Here is a 27,604-nt window from a genome sequence, read left to right as displayed (position 1 = left end):
CCTGCATTGGCAGGCAGATTCTTAACCACTGCGCCACCAGGGAAGCCCAAGATCACTACTTTAAATTGGCTGCCTATTCCATATGCCATCTTTGCGTCCATATTATCAGAGCCTCCAGACTGACATGAACCAATTTTCTGTCTTTGATTAGAAATGGGAAAAAGAGAAGAATCTATAAAAATCATGAACTGTTTTAAGGAAGCTTTGATTACAACTCCCAAGTAACTGTGAAATACTGATCTATTTTTGCAGTTTCAATGTGAGAGATAAATAAAACCTCCTCCAAGGCAAACAAACAAACAAAAACACAAAAAACAACTCCCAAGTGTGCCTTTTGCAGCTCTACCCCATCCCCAGTTCCGGGTGCTCCTCCCCGCCCCATGCCTGTCTGGGTCTATGCACTTCGTGTTCTCTATTACCTGAATGGTTAGCAGTTGAAGACTTGAGTGAACAGCATTTTCATTTATCCTTTAGGGATGTTAAGGTCTGATGAGTCATTTGTACCTTAGTATCGTAATCAGATTCTTTTTTATTGAGTATCTGGCCAGAAATTAGATATAATGAAAGAATGGGAATGTGTTGTTTGGGAGAGAAATGAGTAATTGTGAAATACAGAATGTTTGATTTCTAAATAGAGGTTTTGCACTGGGGGGTGTTGGACAGCATGACATCACTGGGGATGGGAGAAGGACAAAAATAAATGGTAGGACATCAAAACTGGTTTTCATCTCTTTTTTTAAGTGTTGTCTATTAGTGTTAATTCACCCATGTTATTATAAGTGAAGTAGGCTTTTGGGGAGACCAAGCTAGGAAACTATTATTCTGGGAAGATGAATTTCAGGTTCCAAATAATGAAAAGTGTAAAAGTTCCTTAAAATTTTATTTTAGAATGCATTCCCTTTGTAAGTGATGCAAACAGTAATTGCTGTGTAAATTCAGAAAAGGTGTTTTTTGTTGAGAGTTATACCGATGGACGGAGTTAGGGAGTAAGTAGGGTTTGAATAATCCTTTTTAAGCCAGATAATACTTTTTAATATTTGTGTCATGGGAAAGTGAAGAGGCCAAAGGTGTATCAGTGGGGTGAGTACGATGTCTGAAGAAAAATGGAAATTAGAAGAAGATGAGGTTGGCCAACTGGTATTTCAACTTTCTAGCTGAAAAGTCTGAATTCTTTTCCTAGGAGTGAGGTAGTTTTCTTTAGTTCTACCTTATACTGCAAATGTAACCCCAAATTATCCTTGTTTTTTAGTTTAAATTTAATGTTATAACATTTCATGCCTTTAAAAAATGGATTAGAGTTCTCATTTATTTTTTACAGAACTCGGGGTTTCAAATTTGAAAAACTTTGCACTTTGAAAGTCATTTTAGATGACAGGATCTCCTAGCAATATATGTATGATGCCACAGTCTAGCTTTATTAAACATTGTAACAATGCATTCTGTGGGCCTTGAGTTTTGAGGGGGAAGAAAATCTTTAAAGTGCTCTATTCTTCAGCATAGCCTGGGATGTACCCATTGCCTTAATCCCTTTCTACTTTTTCAGTTCACTTTCTAGATGAAAAGTATATTGTTTTCCCTGCATTTGTAATACTGTATGGAAAGTAACTGAGGAGGCTAAGAGAAATGTCACTGAAAATTTTACAGAAACACATTTTGTAAAGCAACAGCTAATTGTGTATAAAATTTCTATACAGTTTTCAGGGGACTCTGTGAAGTGTGTGTGTGTGTGTGTGTGTGTGTGTGTGTGTGAGGAAATTGAAAATGACCACCACACGCTGCAGATTTTATTTAGAATGAATGGTTTTATCTTTAAAGTGATGTCTGGTGGTAACATATAGTTCAAATGAAGATTTATAAATCAGAAAAAAATTTTAAGGAACTCTATCTATATCTGATATAGATAATGGGCCACAATGTAAATCCTTATAAGAATTGTGAAACTTAAGCACCCATTGTATCTTTTCCAGTGGCTGCCACATCCAGTTGAATTTCTCTTTAAGATTGTGATTTAACTTGTGCTTCATAAAGGTTTTTTTTAATATAATATGTCTGTAGTCAAGTTGAACAGTATCTCCAGATTAATTGATTCTGAGAATACTTAGAAAAGGTTTGTGTGAATATTTTTTTATTTCTAAATTCACCATTTTGATAAAAATACCCATGGTTTTCTTCTGTGTTTACATGCAGCCAGGAGCTATGGGCGAAGACGAGGTAAATTTTTTTTAATGAGATCTTTTGCTTGCCAAATTGTGAGTAAATATGAGTGTGTGCGTGTTTATACCCGTGTGTGTGTAAAACAATAATTGTATGATGTTCTAGCTTAATTATTTTAGCGAAATCTCTTGTCACTTTCATTATAATTATTTTTCGTTAGTAGATAATTTGTTCTTTTAATCCTAATAAAGACATAGCAAAGACTATTTATAACTGGAAGTTTTTGATATATGGTTTATTGTGAATGATCTTGAGGGAATAAAAGCCAAGCATACGTATTTTGTTGTTGTTGTTCTGTGTCCACCGTGTTCTTTTCACACTACTTAGAAGACAGAAGTTAGGTTTTAGAGGGCAATTCTTTATCTTAGTAGGTTGGCTGGTGAATTTTTTGTGTGTTACATCCAGAGGCAGATCTACCTTGAAGCTAAATGAAAGTTAAGTTTCAGGTATCCTCACTTTCGTGGGTCCCCTCCAAGATTTTTACCTTATCATCGTATTCTTTTTCTTAAAGAGAGATCCTCAACTTGTATAGGCTCTAAGCCCTGTAAAACTTGCATTCTCTCCTGGCCACCCCCAAACAAAATAATATTGCTTTCATTTGTGTATTGCTGTAACCTTTCTAAAGCATTTCCATATCTGTAATTTGTTCAAATAATTTTATGAAGTAGGTAGGGTAAGTCTAATGTAGTGGAAAGAGTATGGGGTTTAGGGTCAAAGACTTAGGTTGGAATCACTGCTTTATCACTAACATCTGGTATCCTCATCTGTAAATTATGAAGTAATAAAACCAGTCTTTTCCAACTTCAAGAATGTTAGTTAGTGAAGTTATCGTATAAAAAATGGGAGAGGAAAACTTATCCATGAAAACTGAAAGCATTCCATAGATGTCAGTTGCTTTGGTGCTCATTTGCAGAAGTTGGGAGAGATGAAGTAATTTCCCCAGCTGTGTGATCTCGAAGTCAGAGCCAAGTCCAGAACCTTTGTCTTTTGGCTACTTATTGGGTGATGTTTATCATTCATCAGGCTGTCTCTGACTCTGTAGTTGAGTCCTGAAGATAATAATATTAAATTCATAGTATTTATTCCACAGTAAATGTTTGTTGAATAGGTGAATATTGGCAGAACCTAATATGTGTTTGAGTTACCAATGAAACCTTCTATCATGATGGAATCATATCATCAGTTTTGTTCTCATGTGGTGGTGAAGAAAAACATTTGTATAGTTGATTACTTTTTAACCATGGAAATAAAGACCATTTAACATTTGTTAATCTTATAATTTTACAATTTCAAGTATAGAAAATAATATTACTAGAAATCATTTTGTAACATGTTTTTTTATTATTGCTAGGAAATTGATGGCTCTCGGGAAGGAATAGAGAAGGACGTATCTGGGGGGTAGACAACAGGAACTATTCTCTTCTTAGGCACTGATCGATCACCAGATCTTGTCAGTATTGTCCTTCTAGTTTCTCAGGGCTTAACCCTCCCTTTCCATTCTATTGTTTCATCTCTCTGAAACACCACTTTGTCCTTCTCACCCTTGTTCTCCATTCAGGATCCCTATCATCTGGCTTCTCCCTGTTTCACCAGCTTCATCTTCTCCATTTTTCCCCCCTCACCTTCCTCTGACCAATCCCTGTGCTTTCCACCTCTCTAGCTATTGCAAATACTGTCCACCCTTCCTCTCATTTACTTAACTAAAACTTATCTTTAGTTCATGTATTCACCCTTCCTCTCATTTACTTAACTAAAACCTATCCTTAGTTCATGCATTCAAGCCTAACTCAAGCCTAACCCCTTCCAGGAAGCCTTGCCCAGTGGCTTTACAGGCAGTGTTTTCCTCTGCTTCTGTTGCCTTACGTTCTTTCTGTCTTTTCTGTATGCCCTGATTCTTCAACTGGAGATAGGTTCTTTGAGGACAGTTGTCTCTTGTGCCTAACACTGTGACCTACATATAGTTAGCACTTATTAAATGCTTATTGATGAGGATTGTTTGGAAGTAAAACCCCATATCTATGCAGACCAGAGTTTGGCATTATATTTTTTCAAAATTATTTTATATTTAAAAATCATAGTATACTAAATACTAGACATCAAGAATATAAGATCACCTGTAGTTTTCTAAACTCCTGAAAAAATATTTACTCTTCCTATTTCTGTGTTACCTTCCTCATTTTTATTTGTAAGGTTTGACTTAATCATTTTCAGAAGCCATGATCATCTTTGCATCACGTGCTAAACACTGCCTAGAATGACCTGGTCACTGCTTTTCATAAGTCTGCAGTTTGATAGTTGTAGATGAAGAAGATAACGGCAAGAGAGAGAGAGAGAGAGAGAGTGTGTGTGTGTGTGTGTGTGTAAAGTTGAAAAAGAAGAGTCACCTTTTTAAAATGTAGTGACAAAGTCATATGGGATGGAGCAGGTGTACCTCATATCCACTGTCATTCCTTGAAATATACTCATCTGGGCCAGCATTACATAGTATAAATTTGATGATCTGGCAGATTTCCTCATGGCATTTATTTGTGTGATCAGGGATTATATTAGTGCTTGATTTCTTTCCTCCAAACAAAATTTAGACTTTTCTCCAAAAGCATAAAAAGTGAACCTGCTGATGTGTGTTAGCTGTAACTCATATTCTATGCTTTACATACATGTTGATAAACATTTTAGGAATAGAGGGCAAAGAGAATTATCTGTGACAGTTTTGAGATCTGTCAGCAAAAATTAGTCAATGAAATCTTTCACCTCTCCTGGAAAAGCTTCCTGGAATAGGTAGAATTTCAGGAACTATTTGGATGATGGAAGAGGAGTAGGAAGCAAAGCACTCCAGGTATCTAATTCAACTTAAAAGAAAGCTTTGAGGTGAGATTGGCATGACCAGATGCTTGGAACATATGTCTGTGAGTGGATGCAGTGGGGGCCAGCTGGAGAGGAGAAGTTGGCAGTGAGATGGTCTGTGCTGCCGTGATGAATGGTTTTTGACACAGATAATGTCAGGCTTTAGAAAGAGAGTTTCATGATACAAGTAATGAAAACAGGAGAGAACTTGGACATCAGTTGACAGCTTGGATGGGGAATCAAGTGTTGGAGGGTAGACTCTTTGGCATATCAAGCGCTTCCAGTAGTACAGTTGAAGCAGTAGCAGTTGGGAAGAAGAAGAATTAGATGTGAAAGAATAGGATTTGAAAATGAATATTGACTGTACATAAAGTTTTAAAATATTCAATTATATTTCCCATTGATATCCACTTTTATTTTAGAGATGGGTTTCAGTAGACAAAAGTTGATTTTCCTTGTAGAATCAAAATGACAGCAAAGAATCTTAACCTCTTCTTTCCAGAGTGTTCTTTCACAAGTTTTTTTTTTTAAATATCTTTATTGGAGTATAATTGCTTTACAATGTTGTGTTAGTTTCTGCTGTATAACAAAGTGAATCAGCTATATGTATACATATATCCCCATATCCCCTCCCTCTTGCGTCCGCCTCCCACCCTTCCTATCCCACCCCTCTAGGTGATCACAAAGCACAGAGCTAATCTCCCTGTGCTATGTGGCTGCTTCCCACTAGCTATCTATTTTACATTTGGTAATGTATATATGTCAGTGCTACTCTCTCACTTCGTCCCAGCTTACCCTTCCCCCTCCCTGTGTCCTCAAGTCCATTCTCTACATTTGCGTCTTTATTCCTGTCCTGCCCCTAGGTTCTTCAGAACCATTTTTTCTTTTTTTTAGATTCCATATATATGTGTTAGCATACAGTATTTGTTTTTCTTTTTCTGACTTACTTCACTCTGTATGACAGACTCTAAGTCCATCTACCTCACTATAAATAACTCAATTTCATTTCTTTTTATGGCTGAGTAATAGTCCATTGTATATATGTGCCACATCTTCTTTATCCATTCCTCTGTCAGTGGACACTTAGGTTGCTTCCATGTCCTGGGTACTGTAAGTAGTGCTGCAATGAACATTGTGGTACATGACTCTTTTTGAATTATGGTTTTCTCCGGGTATATATATGCCCAGTAGTGGGATTGCTGGGTCATATTGTAGTTCTATTTTTAGTTTTTTAAGGAACCTCCATACTGTTCTGCATAGTGGCTGTATCAATTTAAATTCCCACCAACAGTGCAAGAGGGTTCCCTTTCCTCCACACCCTCGCCAGCATTTATTGTTTGTAGGTTTTTTGATGATGGCCATTCTGACTGGTGTGAGGTGATACCTCATTGTAGTTTTGGTTTGCATTTCTCTAATGATTAGTGATGTTGAGCATCCTTTCATGTGTTTGTTGGCAATCTGTATATCTTCTTTGGAGAAATGTCTGTTTAGGTCTTCTGCCCATTTTTGGATTGAGTTGTTTGTTTTTTTGATATTGAGCTGCATGAGCTGCTTGTATATTTTGGAGATGAATCCTTTGTCAGTTGCTTCATTTGCAAATATTTTCTCCCATTCTGAGGGTTGTCTTTTGGTCTTGTTTATGGTTTCCTTTGCTGTGCAAAAGCTTTGAAGTTTCATTAGGTCCCATTTGTTTATTTTTGTTTTTATTTCCATTTCTCTAGGAGGTGGGTCAAAAAGGATCTTGCTGTGATTTATGTCATAGAATGTTCTGCCTATGCTTTCCTCTAAGAGTTTGATAGTTTCTGGCCTTACATTTAGGTCTTTAATCCATTTTGAGTTTATTTTTGTGTATGGTGTTAGGGAGTGTTCTAATTTCATTCTTTTACATATAGCTGTCCAGTTTTCCCAGAACCACTTATTGAAGAGGTTGTCTTTTCTCCATTGTATATTCTTGCCTCCTTTATCAAAGATAAGGTGACCATATGTGCATGGGTTTATCTCTGGGCTTTCTATCCTGATCCATTGATCTATATTTCTGTTTTTGTGCCAATACCATACTGTCTTGATTCCTGTAGCTTTGTAGTATGGTCTGAAGGCCAGGAGCCTGATTCCTCCAGCTCCATTTTTCTCAAGACTGCTTTGGCTATTCGGGGTCTTTTGTGTTTCCATACAAATTGTGAAATTTTTTGTTCTAGTTCTGTGAAAAATGCCATTGGTAGTTTGATAGGGATTGCATTGAATCTGTAGATTGCTTTGTTTTCCTATGCAGCTGCAGCCCCTGTTAGAAACTAGCCTGATAGCTAGTGTCATACATGATCTTTGCCTACACATTAAACAGCACACTTGATTAAAATATATGTTGTGTTTTCATTTCACATGAGTTTTTATGGTCTCTGGGAGACTTCTGTCCATAAACAGAGATGTTGGCTATGCCAGTGCTTTAGATGTTTAACAGAATTTCTTAGTTAAAGAGCAGCCAGGAAAATATGAAAGATCTTTTTAAGTAATGTGAATGAGCAAATGGAAAGAATGATTGGAGTCACTTTACTGTTGGATTTACTGTGGATTGGTGTTACTATTGTAAAATGTACTTCGGTGTATATTTAATCCATAAAAATCTATTGAAATTAATGGATGATTTAGTCAATAAAAAAGGTTCTAAGAATCCAATAAAACAAACTTGTGTATCAAGTTGGAGTTAGGTCTTTCTGCCAAAAGCCTGCCCAAAGGAGGAGAGATCAGCTGTATCAGTGAGACCATGGTACAAACATGCCATCCTGCTAATTCAAACTGGGGTTATGTGAGCTTTCCTGTCTAAAGGAATGGATGGTCCCAGAGTGAAACATGAACAGCTGAAGAAATATCTGAGTGTTCATAGCTATAGTGCCTGAAGTATTGCTGCTTATAGTAATAGGAAAATTTTTCACTTTTGCAAGAAGTTGCTCTGGAAGGAGGCTAAACTAATAATGAAGGAGGGGTTCTGGGCTGTCCACCCTAATTTCATTCATTAAATGTTTGTGCGCCCATTATGGGTTGGATGAGGTGCTAGACCCTAGCTATCTCTCTACTGAGTGTTCACTCTAGTGGGGGAGAGAGAGGTAATACATCAGTATTAACAAACATTTTTATACTCAAAAGTTGTGATAAGTACTAGGCAGGAAAAATGGGAGGGTCCCTTTAAGGTAGGATGGTTTTCTCTGAAGAGATGTTATTTAAGCTCAAACCCAAAGGATGGAAAGACAGGATGGAAAGGATGGAAAGATTTATTTATCTTTGAATAAATGTTTTATTTTGGAAATTTCCAAACATACACAAAAATAGAATTGTTTAATGAACTATGTACCCATCACTTAGCTTCAATGATTATCAACATTTTTGCCAATCGTGTTTCATATGTTCCCCCTCCTTTTTTCCCTTAGAATATTTTAAAGGAAATTCCAGACATCATAATACAGCTATGTTAAGAGGCTTGAAGCATAGTACTGATAAATGCTACAACATTGATAAACCTTGAAAACATTATGCTAAGTGAAAGAAGGCAATTAGAAAAGATCACATGTTGGATGATTTCACTTTTATGAAATGTCCAGAATAGGCAAATCTGTTGAGACAGAAAGTAGACTAGTGGTTGCCTAGGGCTGAGAGGGTTCAAGGAAAATGGGGAGTGACTGCTAACGGGTTAGAAGGATGAATTGTATAGTAAGTGAATTATTTCTTAGTAGAGCTGTATTAAAAAGGAGTGGTGGGGGAGGGGAGAGGCACCTGAGGCAAGAAAGGGCTTTGTTTGTTTGAGGAAGTAAATAGAGCCCAGAATGGCTGAGCTTGGTGGGAGAGAAGGGAGGGTGTATTAAGATGAGGTTGGAGGAAGGAAGGAAATCTGATCTTGCTGGGCTTTAGCTCCTGGTAAGGATTTTGAACTTGGTCCAAGTACAAGAGGAAATCTATGAATGTTTTAAAGCATGGTCAAGTGATCAGTTTTATGTTTTTAAGAGTACTCTGGCTGTTGTTTGGAGCAGAGTGAGAGAAGTGGGTTGTCTACATTGGAATGATGGTAGTAGTCTAGGCAAGAGATGATGGTGCTTTAGGATAGGATGATGGCAGTGGAGTTGGAAAGAAGTGAACAAATGGGGTTTTATGTAAGAGTTTTGTGTAGTAAAAGGAATGCTAGGACTTCCTTGGTGGTCCAGTGGGTAAGACTCCAAGCTCCCAGTGCAGGGGGCCCGGGTTTGATCCCTGGTCGGGGAACTAGATGCCACATGCATGTCGCAACTAAGAAGCCCTCATGCTGCAACTAAGACGTCCGTGTGTCGCAACTAAAAACAATCCCGCATGCCGAGATCCCGCAACTAAAGATCCCACAAGCCACAGCGAAGATCCCATGTGCCGCAACTAAGACCTGGTGCAGACTAAATAAATAAATAAATAAATAAAATTTAAAAAAAAAAAAGGAATGTTGCTGCCCCCAGAGATTTGAAACCTTTCATCTAGTTCAAATCTCTCATTATGTAAATGAGACTCAGTTAAGTGAAATGTCCAAGGTCACAGAGTAAAACAACCTAGGCTGGAATCTATCTTGACTTATAGGCAGTTTTTTTTTTCTTAAGGGAGACATGCTTCATAATCCATTTTTTAAAAAAATCCCCAGAGTGACTTATTTCTGAGCTCCTTGTAAAACTAAGATGGAAAGGGTCAGGCTTGGAGTGGAAGTATTGGGCCAGGAGTGCCCTGGAGCTGCTGGATTGACAGCAGAGACATGGCAGCTCAGAGGTGAGGTCCAAGCAGTTTTGGCAGCACAGCATGGCTAGTGGTCTTTTGTTTTCCCCTCATAAGCTGCAGAAAACGGAGCCTCCTGGGGAAGAGTTATCTTGGACAAGCCTTCCATGCTTAACTAGGCTTTGCAGGTTTCTTATTTGGCCCTTGTCTTCCAAGGCTCCTTTAGCTTTTTTTTTTTTAATAAATAAATTTATTTATTTATTTATATTTTAAATTTTTGGCTGTGTTGGGTCTTTGTTGCTGTGCGCAGGCTTTCTCTAGTTGTGGCGAGCGGGGGCTACTCTTCGTTGTGGTGTGCGGGCTTCTCATTGCAGTGGCTTCTCTTGTTGAGGAGCACGGGCTTCAGTAGTTGTGGCTCGTGGGCTCTAGAGCACAGGCTCAGTAGTTGTGGCACACAGGCTTAGTTGCTCCATGGCATATGGGATCTCCCTGGACCAGGGGTTGAACCCGTGTCCCCTGCATTGGCAGGTGGATTCTTAACCACTGCGCCACCAGGGAAGTCCAAGGCTTCTTTAGCCTTAAGTCATCTCTACATCCAGAGATTTTTTGTCCATTTACTGGACCAAAAACTACATTCTGCTTATTAATTGAAAATAGATATCAGAAAAGCAGACCATTGGTGGAAGAGAGAGCCAAATGGCCAAAGTGCAGCAGTTGAGAAGTATTTCTCCTGCTTCTGTTGAAATATTGAATATGAATATTTTATATGAAAGTATCATGAGATTCTAAAGCAGATTTAATGCTAGGTACATAGAATATAATTTTTGGTAAGTAACGTGACTTACTTAAAACATTTTGGTCTTGGGGAATGCCTTTTTTTTAACATCTTTATTGGAGTATAATTGCTTTACAATGGTGTGCTAGTTTCTGCTTTATAACAAAGTGAATCAGCTATACATATACATATATCCCCATATCTCCTCCGTCTTGCGTCTCCCTCCCACCTTCCCTATCCCACCCCTCTAGGTGGTCACAAAGCACCGAGCTGATCTCCCTGTGCTCTGCGGCTGCTTCTTGGGGAATGCTTTTATTAAAGAAAAGAAGTATGTCAGAGAGATACTACTTTAGTGAAGCAGGGCCTCTCATGGGACACAGTTTGGGTACATCCTCTTAAGTTTCAGTTTCTAGTAATGCATGTCCAGGAACTAAAATTATACCAGTCTTCCCAGAGACTGTTTGTCATGGGAGGATGATTTATGCCAACCAAATGAATGCACGAATACCAACCTCTTTAGTCTACTGGACAGATCAGAATACCAGTGTTTCATCTTATCATGGAGATGGATGTAACAGAAATACAATTTCTGTGGCTGGTTATTTTTCTACTAGTTCCAGAGTCACCTCTTCATAATAACAAGGCACTAAATTAATATAACCGCCCTTCAGGAGCTTATAATTAGAGCATAGGGAAATAGATGGTTTTCAGGCTTTGGAAAGATCAAATGAGCCATTCTGTCCCACATAGGAGTCATCCCGCCAGTATGGTCAAAGTCCTCCTATCTCCTGTTGATATGAGCTGGGTAAATGCTGCAAGTTCTTAGTCTACCCTTCTGTCTTTTAAATGCTTCCTGCATGCTAACTTTTTGTTCCATCAGTACTTGAGGCAGTCATGTTACAGTAAGGTTGACTAGATTCTAGATTTTGTATTCCATTCCTGAGCATATACTTTTCTTTTTTTTTTTCTTAAGTCTTTATTGAATTTGTTACAATATTGCTTCTGTTTTATGTTTTGGTTTTTTGACCCCAAGGCATGTGGGATCTTAGCTCCCCAACCAGGGATCGAACCCGCACCCCCTGCATTGGAAGGCAAAGTCTTAACCACTGGCCTGCAAGGGAAGTCCCATCGTATACTTTTCTTAACTTGATTGAACTTGGATGTTTCCCAAGGCTCCATACAGTTCACACAGTGTCTCTTTTAGTGGCTGTCTGCTACAGACAGATAATCTGCATTTCAGTGGTTCTTAAGTTTGAGCATAGGAATCACTGAGGAGATTTGTTAAAAGTGTGGATTTTCAAGTTTGACCTCCATGATTCAATTTAAGTAGATCTGGGGATTGAGTTCTGAGACCTGTATTCTTAGTTCTTTAACCTACAGTTAGAGAAACATCATGTATGTGTGAATTCTTAGCAGTTTCATTTCCAGGGGCAAATTTATTACTAAAGTCTACGGTACTCTATTTCCTAATAATAAGACAGAAGTTTGGTTTTAAAACCTTGGAAAGTTTCTTAAGTACCCATAACCAATTTTTAAAACAGCCCAAATTTTTGCAATTAACATTTGGTTTTATTTTCTTTGCCAAAATACTCCGGGGAAGCTGTGGTTATGTTGGCCATGCAGAAAGAAAGTTCTCTTTGTTCCAGAATGTCTTGAACATCCGCTGCTTCTCCTCACTGATCTGGTTCAAGACTTCCTCATCTCTCAACTGGACAGTCACAGATTTGTTCAGAATTTCACCCCATCCTCCCTCTCCCTGGGTGCACATTGCTAGTGGAGGTGATGTAGCTATTGCAGGATTTGGGGTGGAGGGAATAACATGGTCCGGGGCATCTTAGAGAAGTCATTCTGACAGGATGGAAGATGGATTAGATGGGAGTATCAGAGTCTTCAGGGAGTGAGTGTGGGTTTTTTTTTAAAAAGCTAGTATTAGAATGAAATAGCAAATTTGGAAAATGTGGAAATTTCCTGTTGCTTTTGTAATATATACTGTAAAACTTAATGCTTGAACAAACAGAAGGAGGAGAAAAGGTCTCAATTTTCTAGGAACAGGATCCCATCTCTTGCCGTCCTCACACCTGTATATTGTGCATTTATTTGCACATACTGTTTTCCTTTCTTGTCTACTGCCTCGCTTTTAACACTTACTGAATACCTATTTTATGTGCCCTTATTAAGACATGAAGATACAGTGGTGAACAAGATTAAATTGGTCCTTGTCCTAATAGAGCTTACAGTTTCACGGGGTTGGGAAACGAGATACCAAATGAAAACCCGTATGATAGCATAATGGTAATAGAGGAAAAATGTTAGGAAAAATGCTGTGAGTGGATAGAAATGGGCATCTAATCTAATCTAGAAGGTCAGGAAAGTTCTACCTGAGTTTCAGTGACTTTTCAGCTTAGACCTGAAGAATTAATAGGAACTAACTAGAAAATTGGGGAGTTGAGAGGAGGGTGTTCGTTTTGGGTGGGGGGAACACCTTGTCCTTAGGGCCTGAAGCAGGGAAGAATAATCAGGAATTTCTAAGGAGGTCTGGGTGATTGGAGGTTAGTGAACCGGAGGGAGAGGCAGCAACTATGATGAAGGAGAGGTAGGCAGAGGCCTTACAGTTTACAGTGTTTTTGTACTTTATCCAAATAAGGGGTGAGGGGTTTTAAGGATGGGGTGAGGGGTTTTAAGGATGGGGTGAAGAGTGTAGTTACATGTTCAGATTAATATTTGAAAATGGTGACTTTGGCTGTTTTATAGAGAAAGCATTGTGGGGTACAAGGTAGAAATCAGTAGACTATAAACAGGTTGTTGTATAGACTCGTTAGGCTGTTCAGGGGAGAGATGATGGCAGTCTGGACCAGGGTGTTAGGACTGAAGGTGGAGAGAACTAAATGGATTGAAGAATTAATTTGTAGCTTGAGTTGGTAGGACTTAGTGAGAGATGGATTAGATGTGGAATATGAAAGAAAGGGATGTCAGGGATGACTCCTAGATTTCGAGATTGAATTGAGTGTGGATAATAGTCATTTTTATTGAGATTGCAGGGGATGCTAGAGGCACAGGTTTGGAGGGAAAGATAAGAGCTGTTTTGAAAGTTCTTTCTCTGTGGATTCTTTCTTTTTTTTTTGCGGTACGCGGGCCTCCCACCGCTGTGGCCTCTTCCGTTGCAGAGCACAGGCTCCGGACGCGCAGTCTCAGCGGCCATGGCTCACGGGCCCAGCCGCTCCGCGGCATGTGGGATCTTCCCGGACCAGGGTACGAACCCGCGTCCCCTGCATCGGCAGGCGGACTCTCAACCACTGCGCCACCAGGGAAGCCCTCTCTGTGGATTCTTCACCTTAGAAACTCCCACTCCCACAAGATTCTGCTCAAAATTACCCTCCTGTGAAATCACTATAAAGCCCTCCCCACCCCTCGCTACCTTTTTCTGTAGAGCAGTAAATGGTGCCGTTGTGTCACTTGGTAAAGTCTTCTCTTAGTATTTCTCTATAATTACGTACTTGCCTATCTCTCACCAGACTTGATTTCTTTGGCAGCGACATCCAAATAACTATCTTATTTCTTTGGTGTTCCTGGAATGTGGATAAACATTTCTTCAAGTGTTTTCCACTGAGTTATACATGTATGTTAAAGTTTCCTTTATCTTAAATCCAGGTAATGCTAGATTAAGTGATTTTACTGCAGAACTTTTCCCAGTCTTTGTATTCTTTTTTTTTTTTTTTCCAGTCTTTGTATTCTAATATGGCTTGTGAATCTCTGGGAAGGGCATAAGATGTGCAGTATTTTCCAATATTATTTAGTTCTCCCAATCCCTCCCCCCCACCAGCTTTTGTTTTCTGAGCATTTCATGTTACTAGTGTTGAGGGTAAGAGGCAGGGATAGGAACATAATGTGGGAAATGCTGATTTGGGTGTGTGAGTAGGACTAGGCACATAATTCACTGAGTGTGGACTACATGAAAAGCAAACCCGACCGCCGTGGGAGAACATCTCTGGATGTTTTGGGGAAGCTCGTTTTGCCTATAGTTGCTGCAGATCTAGTTCTTTTACCCCCAATGAACAAAACAGACATCAGGGGATGAGAATTTACTGTCTATTGTTTGTCCTTGCCAGGCTAAAAAAGCTAGGTAACACGAGGTGACAAATTTTGTTCTGTTTCTTTGTAGCTAAGCTGGGAAGAGCTGAACAAAAAATTCTTTGGTCCTTTTATTTATTAACTCTCAACATCAAAACAGTGCCTTTCTTATACCACCTGGGTTGTTCATAAAATAAACAGAGTTATATTAGTAACTTTTTTACAGAAGAATTAATGTTCAGTATTTTTCTAGGGCTATTTATATTCTGTTTTAGAGAGTTGGCTGTAGTGATGCAGAACCTAGGTCTCAGGGAAATATAGAGAGGAGAGACTAAATAGGGAAGACAGTGTCCTGTTTTTGAAGAGTGTATGATTTATTTTAGAGGGGAATTTTTCTTTTTTTCAAAAGTTAGAGAGCTCAAGACAGTTCAATTTTAGAGTAGATCCTAGTGGAAACCTTTACTAGGAACTCATTGACTCAAACAGAAAATATATATATATATATATATATTTTAATAAATTTATTTTTATTTATTTTTGGCTGTGTTGGGTCTTCATTGCTACGTGCAGGCTTTCTCTAGCTGCGGCGAGCTGGGGCTACTCCTCATTGCGGTGCGCGGGCTTCTCACTGTGGTGGCTTCTCTTGTTGCGGAGCTCAGGCTCTAGATGTGCAGACTTCAGTAGTTGTGGCGTGCAGGCTTAGTTGCTCCGCAGCATGTGGGATCTTCCCAGACCGGGGCCCGAACCCATATCCCCTGCAATGGCAGGCGGATTCTTAACCTCTGTGCCACCAGGGAAGACCTATATGTATTTTTTAAACTTAGACTTTATTTTGTGATGCCGGATGGCATTATTGTGTTAACATTTATTGACAGACTTTAACTGCTGGCATCTTCTTATGTCATGTGGAGTGGATAGGGCCTTTACTCTACAGACTTTATTTGGCTATGGAGTTAACAATAGACATCGTTTTTTTTGAGTGATATAAAATACAGCTTAGATTAGTAAAGATGTCATAACCACATTTACATCTATACTCCCATATCTTAATTTACATGTCTTCATTTACTTTCCCCACCCTTTATTATTGCGGATGTTTATTTCTAAATTGGAGTAGCTTGGAATGGCAGGGAAAACTTGATCATTTTTAGTACTGCTATCAGAGAAGTTATCAGCCTCTGTCATCAGTTTAATATCCCATCAGCTATCAGACCCAGTCTTTAGACATGAACCTCTGAAATCACCATAAAGAACAATCAAAATCTGTCAATAAAGATTACTTTTCCGTTCCATTTATTTTAAGAAAACCCTGGGGAAAGGGAAAACAACTGCTGAATACTTTTAGCAGCAGTGATAGGGACTGTATGAGTAAAATGTGGTAATTTTTTTAGCAGCGAAAACAGCTGCAATTTTTGACACTTCTTCCTTAATATCAATCCAGTTGTTTCTGTGCTGTACATACCTTTACACAAAAATGATACTATAAACTTGTCTAGACCTGGTAACCTGCAGTTGCTTATTCTATTGAAAAAGTCACAGCTCAGGATATATTTTTTGGAATGCTTTGCTCTGTGCTTCAGCTCCTAATAAAGCATGTGTTGTCCAGGAAAATAATTTTAACCATAGAAACTCCCACATTTGTTTCAGGTCGATCTTCTCTGTTTCCCTTTGAAGATGCCTTCCTGGACGACAGTCACGGCGATCAGTCCTTGTCATCCGGCTTAAGTTCTCCCACTCGCTGTCAAAATGGGGAGCGAGTAGAACGCTACTCTAGAAAGGTGTTTGTTGGAGGCCTTCCTCCTGATATTGATGAAGGTACATTGCACTCACTTTATAATGACTTTATAAAGGCCAGGTTTATTATTTGTGTGATTTGACCCTACCTCTCCTCTTGAAGGCAGCTTCAGGACGTTCATATCTTGGTGTCAGGAGATGAGGATATTTGATAGATGGGGAAGTGAGAGATTGTGCACTTTAGGTCTGCTCTTCATACATAGCAGTCTTCAAACAACTTCCCATTTCCTAGTTATCTGTTTGGGGATACCTTTTAAATAATAATGAGAGCTAATATGTATGAAACTCGTACCACAAGCCCATTGTTGTGCCAGGTGCTTTACATTATCTTGTTTAATCTCCATAGCTACCCTGTAAGGCGTCTCCTACCAGCTCTGTTTTGTGGGTGAGGAAACTAAGGATCAGAGAGAAACAGCTTATCCAGGGTTATGCAGCTAATAGTGCAGCTGGAGTCAAAATCAGTCTGATTCCAGAGCTTTTGCTCCTATCCATCACACCATACCATCTCATATTTTAATGTAGATACCTATTAATGAAAAACCCCCTCTTGCCTTTAAAAGAATGAAGACTTATTGGAATATTTCCTAATAATATTTTTGAGATACTGCCAATCCAAAAGTGAGTTTCACTTATGCCTAAAGCCAGCCAACATATAGTAGGTTGTCAATAACTATTTGTTGAATGGACAAATGAAATAGAATTGTGACAAAGTTACCTCAAGGGAAATAACAGTGGCTCTAATTCTAGTAGGCTTTGGATCTGCTATAAAAACATTGTTAAAGCAGAAGTGTTTTGCCAGTATTATTTAAGCTATGATATTCCTCTAATTTATCATGATTTTCTTTTTTTCATAATGAGAGAAGAATAGTCTCTAAAAATAGTTTTACTTTAGGCTTACTGCTTTAAAGTTGTACATTTTCCTCTAAACTATTCTTCTACTAGTGTTAATCTCATCCATGGATTGGATTTTTCTTTAAGACCAAGTTTTTGATCATGGCTGAGAGAGTGGCAACTTAAACCTGATTAGGAGCTTAGTTATAACCTTCAGCTTTGAGTCAAAAGTCAGAAGGAAAAGATAAATTTGTTAAGCTATAACTTTTGAAACATTTTCTTTATAGTCTGTGTAGTAGGTATGTATGAGAGAAAGAGACCATTGGCTTTAGCTTTTTCTTATCCCTAAATAGAATTACCTACTTATTGTCCCTACTCCTCACCAAAGGAATAATATTTCTAAAACAATCTTAATAATAATCTAAGATTAATAATCTTAGAGATTATTTCACCACACAAGTGGAAGTGTATTTTAAATATTTTGTGTATTTTTGCCTCTTTTTCTAAAAACAGAGAACATTCCTATTTTTAGCATCTCCTTTTTACTTGACAGAGAGGTCACCTTAGCTAATGTCAGATTTTTTTCCTTCCAAATTCTTTATATCAGGTTTATTGGAAGTGAAGAAGGGAAGTGAATTATAGTTAGAAACACATTCTGCATTGTTGAGATACAATGGTATTTCACTTAGTAAGTTTGACTTCTGTAAAAATGCTTTAGAATATAGCTCTCAAAACATTTTAAAATAGGACTTCCCTGGTGGCGCATTGGTTGAGAATCCGCCTGCCAATGCAGGGGACACGGGTTCAAGCCCTGGTCTGGGAAGATCCCACATGCCGCGGAGCAACTAAGCTTGTGCGCCACAATTACTGAGCCCGCATGCTACAACCACTGAAGCCGGCACGCCCTAGAGCCCGTGCTCCACAACAAGAGGAGCCACCGCAATGGGAAGCCTGCGCACCGCAACGAAGAGTAACCCCCGCTCACCGCAAATAGAGAAAGCCCTCGTGCAGCAACAAAGACCCAACGCAGCCAAAAAATAAAAAAATAAATAAATAAATTTTAAAAAGAAAAAAACATTTTAAAATAAAAAGACATGTTTTGTGCTATTCTGTTTGCAGTATTATTTTCTCTTCTGCTAAGAGTCCTTCTTTGTTTTGTAGATGAGATCACTGCCAGCTTTCGCAGGTTTGGACCTCTCGTCGTAGACTGGCCTCACAAAGCTGAAAGCAAGTCGTATTTTCCTCCTAAAGGTAATGCGCTTAAAATGTCTGCACTGCCTGCCTATTGGAGAGCTAACATGATAATTCAGTAAAAGGCAGCCTTTTAACTCTGAAAATAGCTGTTGACTTTTTCCCTCCAATTAAGAAAACATTTTAATGTCGATCATCTTTTAATATTTTACTGTTTCCACTTGGAGACTATTCTCCCAGGAGCACACTGATTGTTTTGTGGCATCTACTTTTATTGACAGTGAGAGCCTGTGAGTTTATTGTGAATGAGCCTTGGCTAACTTTTCATTAACTGAGAGAAGAGATCTAGGGTTTTGAGGAATGTCAGCAATGGAAAAGAAAAGATTGTTTTGAGTCAAATTTTATTAGTAGCCCATAGCCCTGTGGTTTTATAGATCTTATAAACCCCAAACTTGGGAAAGCTAGTGACTGAAGAATGACATTATATAAAATTACTTTTATCCATGTCTCTATGGAGGGCTTTTAACAGGTAGAGGGCATACTAACAAAGGACTCTTTACATGACCTTGCTTCCCTTATTTTTTTTTTTGGTGGTACGTGGGCCTCTCACTATTGTGGCCTCTCCCGTTGCAGAGCACAGGCTCCGGACGTGCAGGCTCAGCGGCCATGGCTCACGGGCCCAGCCGCTCCGCGGCATGTGGGATCTTCCCAGGCGGGGGCACGAACCCGTGTCCCTTGCATCGGCAGGCGGACTCTCAACCACTGCGCCACCAGGGAAGCCCCGAACTTCCCTTATTTTTGATAGGCTTTTTTGTTAGTATATGAGGGCATGAAAATATAGCTCTTTGTTTATAGTTTGTCATTTCTGTGGAATCTAGGGAACTTTTCTGGTGATATTAATTCTACATATGTTCCTAGATTTATATTGAAGAGTGTTTTGAGTTAAAGAGAAAGTTTTCTTCTTGTGTTATGTTCTGTATGTTTCAAGGATGTCCTTCATCTCTAAGGAATTGGGTTTTGATGTGTATTATTGTGTAACAGTACTCACCACAAGAAGATGGAGTCAAAATACTTGTCCTTCCTGGGCCTTATATAGGAATCAAATTATAGCTTAACCTAGGAAAGGCAGGAGCTTCCTTTTATGTCTGGTTTATTAGATTTGTCACCTGTACTTCTCCCCACTCTCTTTATAGCCTATGAAAAATAATATAAGGCTGTTTGTTTGCTTTTAACATTCTTCTGTTAATCTTCTCCAATAATTTTTAAAATTAAAATTAAGCTTTATGTTAGACAAAAAAGATAAAGATCATCATGCTGATTATTTCAGTGAAGGAATGTATTCACTTTGTGGTGCATGTATAACACTAAAGAAACATGTTTAAAACATGTTTTTAAGAATGCTAATGGTTTGTTTAATCAGAATAGTGGTATTTCAGTGAATGAATGAGTTCACCACACTGTGCTGCATGTAATACACTCTGTAAAGTCACATGTATAATAAGATGTTCCTGAGAGTACTAGCTGCACGTGTGAATGAAGGCAGAGTTATTTCAGTGAAAGAATGTATTCACCACACTGTGGTGCATGTAACACACTCTGTAAAATGACATGTATAAAAGATATTTCTAAGAGTACTAGTTGAAAAAAAAAATCATCATTCTGAGAAGGTTATAAAAATGATTCTGGGGGCTTCCCTTGTGGCGCAGTGGTTGAGAGTCCGCCTGCCGATGCAGGGGACACGGGTTCGTGCCCCGGTCCGGGAAGATCCCACATGCTGCGGAGCAGCTGGGCCCGTGTGCCATGTCCGCTGAGCCTGTGCGTCCGGAGCCTGTGCTCCGCAACGGGAGAGGCCACAACAGTGAGAGGCCTGCATACCGCAAAAAAAAAAAAAAAAAAAAAAGATTCTGGGATAAAAGGTGTCAGGCGATCATTGTAAAAAATAAAAATGAAGATAAGCACATCTATGGTCATGTCCAAAGAAAATTATCCTAAATCTACCTCTGTCAGAGATAATCACTGTATACATTTTATTAAATATCCTTCTTATATCTCTTTATGAATATATACATTTATATGAAATTTAAAATTTTACATAAATGAGATCACACTATATATGCTGTTTAATAACCTGCATTTCCCCCCCAGCAATGTCAACATCTTTCTGTAAGAAACCTGTATTATCCTTAATGACCTTGTTTTATTTAATCAGTCCTACTGATGGTCATTTAAGTTGCTTTCAGTTGTTTTTTCTCATGGATGATGCTTCAGGGAATATCCTTGTACCTTCATTTTTTTTTTGCTTTTTTCTAATTACCTCTTAGGGTGAATTTCCAGAAGTGAGGTACATATTTATACGTACTGCCAAGCTGCCCTTAACAAAGGTCATACACATTTATGTTCCCACTAATAGTTCCTGATTCGTAAAACTTTGTTTTATTGAGGGTCTGGCGATATGGCTCTTTTTCGATCGTTGCCAATCTGATGGTTAAAATAACGTCTTTTTTGGCATTTTTTTCTCTTACTGGCCATTTGAATTTATTATTTTACTTTCTTACATCAACATCTCATTTCCCTCTGGAATTTATAATGGAGTAAGTCACAAAAAAGGATCCAGCTTTATTTTTCCCGGTATCATGCCAGTTGTCCCAGCAGTCATTTATTGACAGTTCCATTTTTTCCTCATTGATTTGAGTCATTAGAATTAAGTATTGGTTGGAAGGTCATCTCTTCTGTTTCCCTACATTGAATTTCAAAGACTTAGTTTTAAAAAAAGGTAAAGAATTTCATTAGTAATTTTGTTTACATGTTAGAATGATAGTTTTTTGGATATTTTGGATTAAATAAAGTATATTAAAATTAACTTCTGTTTCTTTTTAACTTTTTAAATGTAGATATTGGAAAATTTTAAATTACATATGTGACTCATATATTTTTTGGACAGCACACCTGCAGAACACGAGTCAGCAAACTATCTTTGGCCTGTGAGCTAAGCATGGTTTTTATATTTTTAAGGGTTGTAGAAACACACACACACACACACACACACACACACACACACACAGATGAATAGCTAACAGAGACTATACGTGGCCCTCAAATCCCTTTGCAAAAAGTTTATTGACTCCTGTTCTAAAATAGCCCAGAGAATTGTTCATTTAGCTTCTGAGACATCCAGTGACAAAGGAGGCAGTTTATTTCAGAGGAAGTCTATGTATTTGCAGACCTAACTAATTATTAAATTTTGTTCTTCTATTGAAGATGGTCACTGTAAAAAGTAAAAATGAAGATAAACATATATGGTCATGCAATCTTTACCCAGTGGTCAATTGTGTTCGATAAAGTAAAACTGAGTCATTATTGTGACATATATTTCTCGGTACTTAGAGAACTGTCAGTTTCTCTTTAAGTCTTCTCTTTTCCAAGCTACATATTTTCACATCTCTAGTCATACCTTATGCCTAATGGATTCTGGACCACCATTATTCTTGTTTGCCTTTTCTGTGCATATGTCATCTCTACAATATCCCACTTAAATTTGTTTCTGAGAGTTGAAGAGAGAACATTTGGGTTGGTATGAGCAGTATAGAGTTTAGCAGCTCTATGAACTCCGTGGTTTTGGTACCACTCCTATGTGACAGCACAATAATATAGAAATTGTAGAACGTTAGAGAAAGTGCCCTTATTTTATAGCTGAGGTTAAGTGTTGAGATGGACTAGGGAGAGCCAGGCCAAGAAGAGAATCTGGATCTCCTGATTCTGGTCCTTAGGCTTGCATCCTCTGAGAACAGATTGCCTTTCTGGTGATTTTGGGGTCAAGTAGGAGAAATAATTATACTGTTGGCTCCTGTTGTGTTTTTCTCTCAGCTAAAGTCTGAAGGTTGACCTAGTTTGGAAGGACCTAAAGAAATTTGGTGTTATTCCAAGATTGAAGTAACTTTGAGAATCCATGCCCATTGCTTTGAACATTGGGAACATCTAAGTAGTTCACCCCAAACTGTTCTGTGCCTTCTTAATAATACCTCCTCATGCTGTTTCTATTTTTCCTTAAATTCCTTAGGTTTTAATTCAGGTCAGTGCTTTTTTGGTAATCCCCCTATTGCCGATTATAGTTTTCTTAGGTCACCTCAGCTTGGCCATAAGGCACAGTTCCTTTGGCTGTATGCTTTAGGCTCATGTGTAAATAAGAGGAAAATATGAATCATCCACTATTGAGTCCTCCTGTCTTTTTCTCAGAAAGTTTATGCCTAATGAAATAAACAGAACCATTCATGTATCCAGCAGGTATACCTGTACAGATGTGGAGTACGGTTTGTAAAACCATGGCCATTTCAGTGGACTGTGGAGAACTTAATATCCACGTAGAGAAACAGTGACCAAGCATGTCAGCTGTCCCCTTAAGTGTTGTTGGGCCAGCAGAGTGGGAGGTGATGGAGACTGGGGTTCTCTCCAGCACAAAGCCACTGAGGCATTTGATCAACTCTTTGAGGATATGCAGAGCCCTCTGGATCATTTGTCTGTGGGCCACAAACAGGTAATTACTTGGTGTTCTCCAGAGCACCTCTGAGAACCTGGAAGGCGAAAGAAGGCATGGAAATCAGATCGTGTCTTCATGATATGTTCTCAGACCTCCTGAACTTAGAGTCCTGTGGGGGAAATTAAAAGAAGTAAAATAGTCACAATATACCACAATTATAAACTATAATAGTTCTCTAAAGGAAAAAATGGAGAGTGTGGTGACTTTAAAAGGGGGACATCGATTTAGATTGGGTATATGGAGAGAGCTTCTTTGAGAAAATAGTGATTAAGTAGACCTGAAAATTGAGGAGTTAACTAGAAAGTGTAGGGAAGCAAGTTCCAAGAAGAGGAGTATCATATGGGAAATAGTGAGTATGAAAAGGGCTTTATTACCTTTGAAGAAATGAAGGAAGTATGGTTGGAATGTTGTGAGGGTGGAGAAAATGACATGAAAGAAAGTCTTGAAAAAAAAGTATGATTATTTTCCCTTCCCTGAATTGCTCTAGTCCCCCAGAGAGAGTAGATACAAAGGCATTTGTGTGGTGTTTGTCTTTGGGGTAGAGACAGAATGGAATTGGGTCAAATAGAAATATCAGTTTAAAATACTTCCAAATTGGGGCTTCCCTGGTGACGCAGTGGTTGAGAGTCTGCCTGCCGATGCAAGGGACACGGGTTCGTGCCCCGGTCCGGGAAGATCCCACATGCTGCGGAGCGGCTAGGCCCGTGAGCCATGGCCGCTGAGCCTGTGCGTCCGGAGCCTGTGCTGCACAACGGGAGAGGCCACAGCAGTGAGAGGCCCGCGTACCAGTACTTTCAAATAGCTATTGATAAAACTGAAGCAAAGTCTTCCTTTGTGTTTTCTGCCCTTGGTTCTTGATGATGAAAAGAAATTCAACTCTAATCAAAATATTGAGGAAGTTTCCTGAGATTGCATTCTCATGCTTTTTACTTCTGGAATAGTAGAGTTGGAGGTGTGAGTCCTGGAGAGGGAGGTTCTCCCAAATGTTAGCGCATGAACCAAATCCTGCCTTCATACAAAATAGTAATCAACATCACTATGTTTATAGTAGGTTGGGTGCAGGTAATTTGAAGCTAGTTATTGCAAGGGGATGGTAAGAGAACAAATAAATGCAGACAGAGGGCCTGGGTCCTGGTGCAAATGATCATGCATCAATCCATCTAATATTTGTTGCACATCAGGCTGTGAAAGAGTCTATACTATATGGCCTTGTGGGGGATCTGGAGAAGACACCATTCTTATTTTTGAGAAAGCCGCAGTTTTCCAGAGGAGACATGAGAACACAGCGGTGAAGCATTAAGTAATGGTAAAGAGCATGGATTCTGGAACTAGACTTGCTGGGCTACTCCACTTATTAACTGTATGGTCTTAGACATGCTGTTTAGCCTTTCTGTTCCTTAGTTTCATCATTTGTAAAAGAGGGATAATATGAGTACCTACTTCATAAGTTGTGTGATGAGGATTAAAATGGATAAATCCATGTGGAGTGCTTAAAATAGTCCCTGCATACAGGTTTTATGAGTGATGTTATTTTCATTAAAATACAGATCAACTTATGGTTAATGACAAGTGAGTAAAAAATATTCTAGGCATCTAGAGGAGGAATAGATTACTGTGGGCTGTGCAAGACCTTGGTCTTAAAAGCTAGGCAGGAAAAGAAGAGGCAGAATAATGATAATTATTCTGGGGCTAGAATAATGATAATTAGGATGGCTGACATTTACTAAGGGCTTGTGAGCTCGGCAGTGGGTTACTATTTTCTAAGCTTAATCTAATTTAATCTTCTTTAATCTTCCTAACTCCACAAGGTAGGCACCCTTATTATTACCATTTTAAAGAGTAAGAAACAGGTGTAAAAGAGAGTAATTTGTGTATGGTCACGTGTTAAATGATGGGCCTGGGATTTGAGCCTAAACAGGCTAACCTCAGACTCCCAAGGTTCTTAGATATTGTACTATACTGTTGTCATTCGGGAATAAGAATGGCCTAGAGGTAGGTGTATTCAAGGCGGGGTTATGTGGTAGCCTCACTGCCAAGCTTAGGACTTGGGTCCAGTAACCAGTGATCAAGAGTACAGGCTCTGGGGCTTCCCTGGTGGCACAGTGGTAGAGAGTCCGCCTGCCAATGCAGGGGACACAGGTTCGTGCCCCGGTCCGGGAAGAACCCGCATGCCGTGGAGCGGCTGGGCCTGTGAGCCATTAAAAAAAAAAAAAAAAAAAAAAAAAAGAGTACAGGCTCTGGGGCTTCCCTGGTGGCGCCGTGGTTGAGAGTCCACCTGCCGATGCAGGGGACACGGGTTTGTGCCCTGGTCCGGGAAGATCCCACATGCCACGGAGCGGCTAGGCCCGTGAGCCATGGCCGCTGAGCCTGCGCATCCGGAGCCTGTGCTCCACAATGGGAGAGGCCGCAACAGTGAGAGGCCCGCGTACTGAAAAAAAAAAAAAAGAGTACAGGCTCTGGAGTAAGCTGCCTGGGTTGAATTCCTGTTCCACTACTTGCCATTGCTGTATCTTTGGGCTGATTATTAATCTTCCTAAATCTCTCTCCCTCTCTCTCTCTGCCTCTTTTTTTTTTAATTTTTAAAAATTTATTTATTTTTATTTTTGGCTGCCTTGGGTCTTTGTTGCTGCACGCAGCCTTTCTCTAGTTGCGGCGAGCAGGGGCTACACTTATTGCGGTTCGCGGGCTTCTCATTGGGTGGCTTCTCTTGTTGCAGAGCATGGGCTCTAAGCGCACGGGCTTCGGTAGTTGTGGCACTCGGGCTCAGTAGTTGTGGCTCGGGGGCTCTAGAGTGCAGGCTCAGTAGTTGTGGTGCACGGGCTTAGTTGCTTCGCGGCATGTGAGATCTTCCCGGACCAGGGCTCGAACCCGTGTCCCCTGCACTGGCAGGCGGATTCCTAACCACTGTGCCACCAGGGGAGTCCTGTCTCTCTCTCTCTCTTTTTTTTTTTTTTTTTTTTGCAGTACGCAGGACTCTCACTGTCGCGGCCTCTCCCGCTGCGGAGCACAGGCTCCGGACGCTCAGGCTCAGCGGCCATGGCTCACGGGGCTAGCCACTCCGCGGCATGTGGGATCTTCCCCGACAGGGGCACCAACCCGTGTCCCCTGCATCGGCAGGCGGACTCTCAACCACTGCGCCACCAGGGAAGCCCTCTCTCTTTTTTTTTCATCTACAAAGTGGAAACAATAATACCACTTCTGGGTTTATGAGGATTAAATGAGACAGTGCACATAGGATACTTTCTTAGAGCCCAGATATCATTCAATACTTTTTTTTTTTTTAAGCAAGGAAGAGGTTAGATTTAGTATTTGGTTTTGGTTTTGGTTTTTTAGCCAGGGTCAGCAAAACCGTTTAGCTGTTTTCTGTAATCAAGCTCATAAGAAATAATAAGGACCATGAGCTCCTAAGATAGTAGCATTGAGGTATTAGTAGAATGAAGGGAGAAAGGGACCAGTGGTCTTACTGATAGAGTAGATCATGATGGTGATAGACTTGATGGCAGGGTTGTGCTAAAATTCCTTCCACTGAATGGGAGAATCGTGACACTATTGAATGCGAGGGAGTCAGCAGAGGGAAAACCAGTTTGGTGTAGTGTTGAAATGTTTGAAGATCTGTAGAGTTTGGTATGTCCTCACATCTTATCTGAGAGGAAATTCCTAATGGGCAGTTGGAATTGTGGCTAGGGAGTTTTGGAAAAGAGTCTGGAGCTGGAGGTACACATCTCTTGCGAGTCATCTTTATAGCATGGAGGGGAAAGAAAATGAAAAGCCATTAATAAGTAAGTTTTGTCAGGAGCCAGAAAGAAAAAGAGGACATGGCAGTGGAGATGCACGTGAGTGAAGGACTGGGAGTATGTCTGTGGCTATGGAGGTGCAAGGAAAGAAGCTTCAAGAAAGAATAGTCAGCACCATCAGATATCACAGCGTTATTGAGAAGTCCTTCATGGAATAGAGATGCCTGTGGCCCTCTTGTCAAGTACATGATCATAGTAATTGCTATTGTTATCCTAATTCTAGGCCTTAATATTTTAATGAAGTAGTAGAAGCAGAACAAAGCAATCTGGCTGCAGTGAACAAGTGTTATTTTATAAGCAGTAAGAATAATCCTGCCTCCCTAGTGGAGCCAACCATCATCAGTTTTGTTTCCCTCCAGTATTTATTCATATATATCTTTTTTTGTGGGAGTGTAATAATAGCAGAGATACAGTTTTCCATTCTCCTTCCTCCCAAGTTTCTGCTTAATTTTCATATTTTTTAAGTGGCTGCCTAACCTACTGCTGCACCATAATTTACTTGCTTGTTGGTTATGTAGGCTATTATAAATAATGCTTCTTTTAATATATCCTTTTGTGTGTGGTTTTTCTTTCATAGTATTTTCTTTAGGATAAATTTGCAGCAGAAGCTTAACCAGAGTTAAAAGAAATGAAAATCTTAATGACTCCGGATTTGATATCACATGGCTTCCCAAAGCAATTTTCTTTATGAAGTTTATGCTAATTTGGACAGCTGCAGCACATTTTCCAAGTCAGATAAATGGTACATTACAGTTGTGGACTTACCTTTTTGCCTATGTGTTTGGAATATAATGGACCCCTGCAGAAGCCAGGAACCACATTGATATGAATCTTGTACATGAAACA

The 27,604-nt window shown here is 39.4% G+C and overlaps 1 protein-coding gene across 7 annotated transcripts in view; it reads left to right on the top strand.

Moving 5' to 3' along the window:
* CPEB3 (cytoplasmic polyadenylation element binding protein 3) overlaps positions 1–27,604 on the top strand; it is a gene marked incomplete at both ends in the record, with an annotated part of 179,931 nt that overhangs the window by 94,273 nt on the left and 58,054 nt on the right. For 4 of the 7 annotated variants that reach the window (XM_079702412.1, XM_079702414.1, XM_079702413.1 and 1 more), the window contains 3 exons: positions 2,188–2,211; positions 16,262–16,429; positions 18,401–18,490. In XM_079702412.1, the coding sequence (XP_079558538.1) occupies positions 2,188–2,211; positions 16,262–16,429; positions 18,401–18,490 (282 nt within the window). The remainder of the gene's footprint in view (positions 1–2,187; positions 2,212–16,261; positions 16,430–18,400; positions 18,491–27,604) is intronic. The other 3 variants (XM_079702418.1, XM_079702417.1, XM_079702415.1) reach the window with 2 other exon arrangements.

This window comes from Hyperoodon ampullatus (genome assembly GCF_949752795.1).
Source record: "Hyperoodon ampullatus genome assembly, chromosome: 1".
NCBI lineage: Eukaryota > Metazoa > Chordata > Mammalia > Artiodactyla > Ziphiidae > Hyperoodon > Hyperoodon ampullatus.
This window is presented reverse-complemented; position numbering and strand designations above follow the sequence as displayed.